Source organism: Kryptolebias marmoratus, linkage group LG1 (assembly GCF_001649575.2).
Source record: "Kryptolebias marmoratus isolate JLee-2015 linkage group LG1, ASM164957v2, whole genome shotgun sequence".
NCBI lineage: Eukaryota > Metazoa > Chordata > Actinopteri > Cyprinodontiformes > Rivulidae > Kryptolebias > Kryptolebias marmoratus.
The window spans coordinates 32,280,849-32,288,829 of record NC_051430.1 but is presented as its reverse complement, the minus strand read 5'-3'; the positions used below and the strand labels follow the sequence as shown (position 1 = coordinate 32,288,829).

Below are 7,981 nucleotides of genomic sequence, written 5' to 3'. Positions count from 1 at the left end.
CAGGGTGGAACTCTTTTATGATGGGATAAAATCAGCATTTTGGTATTTTTAAAACAAACTACTAAAACACAGGTTACAATAATTATTAAAAAATTTATATATTTACATACACATAAATCAAGAGCACAAGTTAAAGAAATCTGTAATACTCAGCCAACATAGTAGGAGTTCTTATTGGGGATTTTTGTTTTTTTTACTTTTAATATTTTCCCTCACTACTACTGTATATACTGTTTTCTTCTTTTTCATTTTATTCAGTTTTCATAAATACATTTCAGGTTGGAGAGGAGAAGTCTGTTCCAAGGGTGGTTTTCTGATGCAGGAAGTGTCCATTGTTGCTTTTCGACAAACTACAGTTATTTATTTTTAGGGCAAAAAAAAAGCTTCTTTGCCTGTGTTTTAAAACTTTATAAGAATATTAACAGTCATTCGTGCTTTCTCTTTAAGTAAAACTTTTTTAGTGAAGCTCTGCTCCACAAAAACTCTGTAAAGTAACATTCAGTCTGAATTCTTTGAACAAGTTTATGATTTATATTCTTTAAGAAGGCATGGTAACAAAATAACATCTTCTTAGACTTTGGAGTCTGTGCTTTCCACAGCCAGTCACATGTATTAGCTATGTGTGGGTCGAACCAGATGGAATCAGGCACTGTACCGACCCAGTTGAGCTATACCCGTGTTGTAGAGTGGCCATGAGGCAAGTTGGTACTGTTCTGGCTGCTACTGAAAGTGCTGAAGTTGTGCAACGGCTGCATGCCAGCCAGTGAGGTGGGAATCATGGTGATAGTGCTGGGTGTCATCAGTGGAATGTCATCGGGTGACCGGCGCAGGGTCAGGGTGTAGTCGGGGGGACAAGCGAGTCGTAACATGTCATGACTCTGTAGAGACTCGCACTCGTGGTGGTGCTCATGCTCCAGCTGCTGCTGCTTCATCTGTAATGACATCTGTTCTTCGCTCTGCAGGTGGGCCAAGTCATTGGCCACAGACGGAGTGCTAGTTTGAGCAGAATTGCGCTGTGGTGTTGAAACGCGCCGATTGGAGTCGTGACGCCGTTTGTCCTTCTTGTAGTAGAGTGCTGCAAATGCAAGGATGTTGAGGAAGAGCAGTGAAGCTCCTACAGCAATGGTGACACTTAGCTCAGTGGAGTAGTCTCTCCTTGTTTCAATGACCACGGTAGACTCATTGGTCAGGTTGCCACTCTTGTGTTGGTCTGTGGTTTGTTTGGTGTTAACTGAGGGAACACCTGGGTGGCGTGTAGTCGATGGCCAGTTGTTTTTACCCGGAAAGCGTTTCGTGTAAGGATAGGGGGTAGTGTCCTGTGGTGGAATTTTGGTGGTAGTGGATACATACTGAAAGAGCCCATTTATATCATGGAGATGTGGAACTAGTTCAAGCCAAAAAGCCACCTTTGTAGCTCTGTAGTGGTCCCGGACTCGAGGTTTGAGACCTATGTGAAGGTACAGTTGGTCTTTTGGGTTGTACTTGGTCCAGGCTACCTCCTCAAACCGGTTGGGCTTTGTATGAATGAATTTTGTATCCTGTGGAACTGGCTGGTTTGGATCCCTGAAAGAGAGTAAGAAACAAACAAAAAAAGATGATGGTTAGGTAAGCATGAATAAATGGAATATTTAAAAATAATAGAAAACAATTTATTACTCTAAGATAAGGGTTGCCAAATGGCAAACCATGCTCCAGAGCCAAACTCGTACCCAAATTAAGTCTTATTTATACCCAGATCAGAAGTCACATTTCAGTGGAATGAATTAAAAAACATTAACAGTAAATAGATGTTTGCTTAAACGTCAGTCAATCAACCTTAGCCAACATGAACATGACTATAAGTCAGTCAGTCTTACACATATTGAGCTCAAATTTAATTCATTTAATTTCTTGAATTCCTTAAGCTTGTTACAAATTAGTTTATTTCCCTCAAGCTGTCAAGAACAATGTTTGTTTTGGCTAGGACTTTTCATACTTCAAGAGAAACTGAAGTGCAGAACTCCAAGAGTGTCCTCATAGGGACCTTCCAGTGTAGAAATTATTGCCTCACGCCAACGCCTCCACTCTTTTGTCAGTTTTTTTTATTTGTTGTTTTGCAGTATAACGGAACCCCTAGAGGGATATTGAAAAAAAAAATCTATCTTGTGTGCACCAGATAGTTATTTTTCATTAATGTCAAAGATGGCTGCCAATGGCTGTCAACTTTTTGAAAACACAAAATACAACTAATAATGTCATCCAAAAACTGAAGGAAGACAAGGTTAGTTGTTTCATTTATGACGAGTTTTATCAATTCTTTCCCATATTATGTATTCTATTGCAGTGTATTACTTGATTTAGTAATAGCACAGGATTCAGTTTCAAATATTGTCTCTTCAATTAAGTATTTAATGTTTTGGAGAATTTTGTTATGTTTCTAATTTTTTCATGTTTTGTGTTTTTTTTTTCAGTTTTAGATTGATGTTAAAGTCATAAATGTAATGACTGATAGGGAGCTGGCACAATATATTGAGAAATATGGAGACAGACTTGCAGTAAAAGCACTTTGTCAGCAAAGGAGGGAGTCTTCCCAAATGCCAGGAGTGAAGTTGACTCTCATGCAGCAAGTATGACAAAAACTGACTGATAAAAGATCATTTGCTAAATGTGACACAGCACAGCTTTGTGTTGGTAATCGGTATGCTGCAAAATAGAACCGACGGGTCAAAATGGGATGGCTCCATTTTAACAACGGTAATTTTCACCAGGCAACAAGGCATGGAGGTGGAACAAGACATCTGACTGTCCAGAAAAATATTACAATGGGGGAACTGATGGAAATCGGAAAAAAAACCTTGTTATTTCCAAATGGACACTCTCCTAAAGGCTCAATGGAGAATTTTTTCTTTGACATATATGATTTTAGTCAGGAGATATTTTACACTTGAGTGCATAGTAAACCAACTGTATGAGCAGACCAAGATCAGAATGCTGCAAATCTACATCTGTTCTCGAGAGAAGGACAAAATATCTCCTATTGGTAACCTTTCAGATATGTCTTCAGATTTTGAGGACACCAAGAGCAAGCAAACAAAGGTAATCTCTTAACAGTTTTGTTACATAATTACAAAGAAAAACATTGAAGCTAAATGATTTATTTAGTGTCACTCTGCAAAATAAAATAACAGTATATTGAGATTAATATCTCAAACATACAGTTTTTTGCGAACTCATTGTGTGAAACTCTTGGCCACATAGATAATCACCAAATGATGCGAATGTAATTACTGTATAAGCGAGGTATACATGAGACTTATTTTATGACTGTAGTTGACCAACAGTTAACTTTTATAACTTAGACCTGATTTAGTGCTGTTAATTTATGATTTTCAAAATGATTTCTAATATATTTCACATTCAGCATAATATCAAAAGAAGAAAAAGGAATGAACTTATGTATGACATATAGTGAACCCTATAAGCGTGCAGAGTAATTAAGAACAATGCTTCATGGCAATGATAACTCCATTTTTTTCATTTCATATAGACCAAAAGAAAGCTGAAGCAGTCTGCAAGGAAACAAACTAGAACATACATCTATCAGGTTCTGTGGTGTTGCCAAATGTGAGTAACCCAGAGAACGGACGGACACAGGAGACCAAACTAAGGTAAGTGAATTTATTTACACAATAGAATAAGTGACAGGTCGGGATCTGAAAGGGAAAGGTAATGTTTCAGTTCAGGATTCAATAACTGGAAGTTCAATGAGGAACTATGAAGCTGGCAGGTGAGTTCTTACGAGTGCAGGTAACAGGTTTAGTTTGGTAGTGTAGTCCCAGGTCATTCAGGTGAGTATTTACAAGGTGCTCAGGTGAAAGGGTGTCCAGGTAAGTAGGAGCAGGCAGTGTTCCAGGTTCCATTCTCTCAGGTAAGTATTTCCAACAGGTTCCAGAAGACAGGCTTTCAGGTAAGTGAGGTTCATCAGACTTCAGTTGGGTCTCATAGGTTCAGGCAGGCAGCTCGGGTGTCGGAGCAGACTCGGGTGGAGCCAGGAAACTAAACAGGTGCAGAGCAGAAAAAAAGAACAAATCAATATTTCTCAGGTAAGAGAAACAGGAGTTGGCCGAGACTGTTTACCAGTTGCAAACGATGCTCCAGCGAAGAACTGCTCCTGCTGACTGCCTTAAGATCCCTTAGCTCGTTGATCCAGATCAGCTGCAGCTGAGTGTGGTTGACAGGCCAACCGATCAGAGAGACAGGAGCAGCAAACAGGTGAGATGATGGCAGATTGCCACAATATCCTCAGATTCGGATGTGTTGACCATTGTTTCAACACAGGAAAAACATGAAACAGTAAGACCCAATGACTTTTAAATCACAGAGTATGATATGATGCCTGTACCACTTGGTTTCCATAAAATATGGTAATGTGGGAAGCAACACATTCAAATTTATATTAATTATAAAAGGCTGAAGTTTAAGTTATCGCCGATCATGATCATTTTGGATTTTTTTCTAGCCATATTTCTTTCTCAAAGATGATGGGTCCCCACTATCCTTTTTTATATGTATCGTTGTTCCTATTTTCTTAGCTGGAATGTTTTGTTGTCTTTTAATGTGTTAGAGTCTGTTTAGTTCAGTTTCATGTTCTTGCTAGCTGTGTGTCTACAGGGGACTACAGATGAAAAATAGCCTTTTTGGCTAATTCTTGGCTTTTTTAATTCATGAATTGTCCTGCGTTTTATTCATTTGTCCCCTTTCAAACAAATACATGAAATCAAGTATTTTTCTGATTTAGAAGACACACAATAATTGATAGGAATTTATTTAATTTAACTGAGTAAACTTTAAATTAGTTAAGCTACAACAGATATTCTAAGTGTGAAAACTGGTTGAAATTTAACTAATTTAATTAGGTATGATTTAGCTGTTACATTTAGGTCATTTTCACTAAAGTCATTTTGTTATAATCTACCCAAATAAAATAAGTTCAAATTGTCTCACCAATGTATTGCTAAAATTTGTTTTACAGTGTAAAAAGTCTTACGAAGAGGCTCCCGCTCCTTTTCACTGTGGAAAACTGTTGCTGTGTTTGGAGATTTAAATGGACTCTTGCCAAAAACTGGACCATCCAAAAACTATAATTGCTTTGTTCCAGAACTCTTTGGTCAGCTTTGTCTTCCAAGAAGACCTCCATTCCTTGGACATGGTTCATGCCTTGTTAAGAACTTCACTAAACCAGGGGAAAGATCCAAATGGACTCTGAAGTTAGCATTGATGATGCAGCAGGAGTCAGATTCCTCTGACTGAACACAAAACACAGCAGTGCTGTGATCCAGTTCAATATCCCAGAACAGAACCAAGGGTTTGGCTCAGCACTCTCTCTGTAATGTGGATCAAATCTTTGCCAACATCCAATCCTTCTCAAATATGAAATGTTTTTAGGGAGGATTGAGCTGAGCAGCTTTACCCTTAGTTCAAAATGGAAGTTGTCATTGCCAAATGTAGAGTAGAAAGAACTGAAAGCCACTGGTGAGGTGACTGGGCTACATCTGTGCCATCAGGCGATGGGGCATGAGTTCCCATTTTGAGATATTATCTTCAGGTACAATCCCTTCTTGGGAAGTGAAATATGTTCTCCTAAGCTCACGCTGTCGAAGGCAACTATACGAAGACGAATATGGAAAGTTGTTTGTTGCACGTCTGAAGATCCCAGCTTATCACCATAAAGGGAATTGAATGTACTTGAATCCATACTGTTAAGGTCCGTCCCAGTGGGACGTGTGTGTGTTTTATTCTACAACTGGGTGTGGTAAATGTTTATAAAAAGAAGCAGCCCCAGAGGAACTGGGGGATTTCACTGATTGGGACAGAAGTCTCGATTCGGCACAGACTGTTATTTTGAATGAACTCTCACTGTTCAAGAATAACTTATGTCTGTAAAGTCATTTAGTTTGATCTGTACATCGTTGCTGTAATTAAGAAGACCCAGAAGAACGTCCACCTTTTGAAGACACTTCACTGGAAAACTCTATTTTTTTGTAATAATGTTTCCTGTTTACCAGACTCCACATAGAAACAAAAAAGACAAACAATCATTCACACCCTCACTCAAACCTAGAGGTAATTTAGAGTTACTAATCAGCCTAACATGAACGTTTTTGATCTGTGGGAATAAACCAGAGTACACCCAAGTGGGCACAGGGATAACATGCAAACTCCACACAGAAAGGTCCCAGATGAGTTTTTGTCAGGAGGCGACCCTGCAACCTTGCTTTAAGGCAACAGCCCTTACCACTGTGCCACTGTAAGAAATACACTATTTTAATATTGTGACTTTGTATATTGTAATTCCAAGATCTGTGTAAAGTTTTGGCTAATATTGAAGCTATAACCCTAACTAATATGACCTACATAATTCAGTTTATTCATAAAAGACACAAGGAACAGAAGGATGTCCAGAAAAAGCAGAAAGATGGAAATATCATAAGGAGACATTAAAAACAAAGGAGCATAAAGAGACAAAAATACAAAAGGAATGCAAAATTAAATGCAAAAAAGGCATTAAGGATAAAAAGGATGACAAAAAGCAAAAGGGAAGCATTTATGTAGGCCTAAAGAGCTAAAAAAAAAATCTGGACACATAAAAATGATGCATTTTTTAAAAATATCTTTTAGTTTCCACAGAGCAACAGTTTGTTTGAGGCTCAATTTATAGTTTGCGTTTCTGTCTGTTTGTTTGATGAAGGGGGCTCTGTGTGACCCCTTCGTCTCTGCTCCCCAGTAAAAACGGGAATCACTATGGCAACTCAGAATCTGGTGAGTAACTGGATCTCAAATTACAGTATTTAGGTTTTTTGATATATTATTCCATCATTGCTGAATTTTAACAATTGTGTCAAAAGTAAAACGTTTAGATTGAGAAGAACTGAATAAAAGTATCTGCATAAATTAGTATCTAAAATTAAACAAAAAAAGATCTGGCAAACAGGAAGAGGTTTTTACTTAGTTTAAAAATGAAGGCTCTCATGGAGATGCTTTATTTTAATTAATTTGTCCATAAATTGTTATTTGGAGTGGCCATTACACGATGGACAGTTTGCATGTCTCATTCTGTCATGTAACCACTCCATAGGCAAGGCAGGATGAGCCTTAGCCACAGGATGTTTGAAGCAATTTCATGTCAGATAGGGGGAAGCTAAAGAAGCTATTGGTTATATCCATGAACATGAAACACTTTCTCATGTCAGAGGGGACTGTGCAAAAGCTTGTGCTTGAGTGTGATCCTCTCTCTCTAGTTCCAGAAAATAAATAGTCTTTTATTGCAGTTTAATGGGTCTTTGAATTATTTTTATTCAAGGTTCATTGAAGAAAAAAAACCCCGACAACAATACTTTTCAAAATAAGAGCATGGCCTTGTCATAGCTTAGTTTAGGGGACCCAGAAGGGCAGATTGCTGTCCGATCCAAATGCAAATGAAGTCATAGCTTACCTTAGGCCGTTGGTAAAAATTTATATATAATTTATAGACATCTAGTTCAAGTAAAGCAAATAAATCAATGAAAGCCAAACTGAATGCTTTAAGTTTAAACAGCCTCTCTGTGTCACAGCCAGAAACACAACAGCTCTTTGTTCTGAATATCTGCAGCCATTTTTGATGTGACAACCATATGCTCTTTTTTTTCCCCGTATTTCCACTGGTTATGTAATGTACTGCCCCCTGTCTTTTCGGAGGAAACTGCACTGACGTAAGCACCAAGCATAAATGCCTCCACCATGTGCTCAGGTCCGCACACTGTTCACGGAGCCCTGAGTTACTCTAATGAGCCCTGAGGCTGAGCCTCCTTCAGCTACCTGGAGTCAGGGGTGGAAATTAGCCCCCGCCACCGGCCAAATGCGGGTAAATATTTGAAGTGGCGGGTGAATTTGATCAACGCACACGCCACTGTGGCGGGTTGGCAATTTGAACAGAAAAGGTGTTATTTGTCCTCCTGACATATAG

At 38.6% G+C, this 7,981-nt stretch overlaps 1 protein-coding gene across 1 annotated transcript in view; it reads right to left on the bottom strand.

Moving 5' to 3' along the window:
- The window catches only part of nlgn4xa (neuroligin 4 X-linked a), a 71,419-nt gene continuing 63,438 nt past the window's right edge, over positions 1-7,981 (bottom strand). The window contains exon 6 of the mRNA XM_017426342.2: positions 1-1,563. Coding sequence (XP_017281831.1) covers positions 669-1,563 — 895 coding nt within the window. The 3' untranslated portion in view covers positions 1-668. The remainder of the gene's footprint in view (positions 1,564-7,981) is intronic.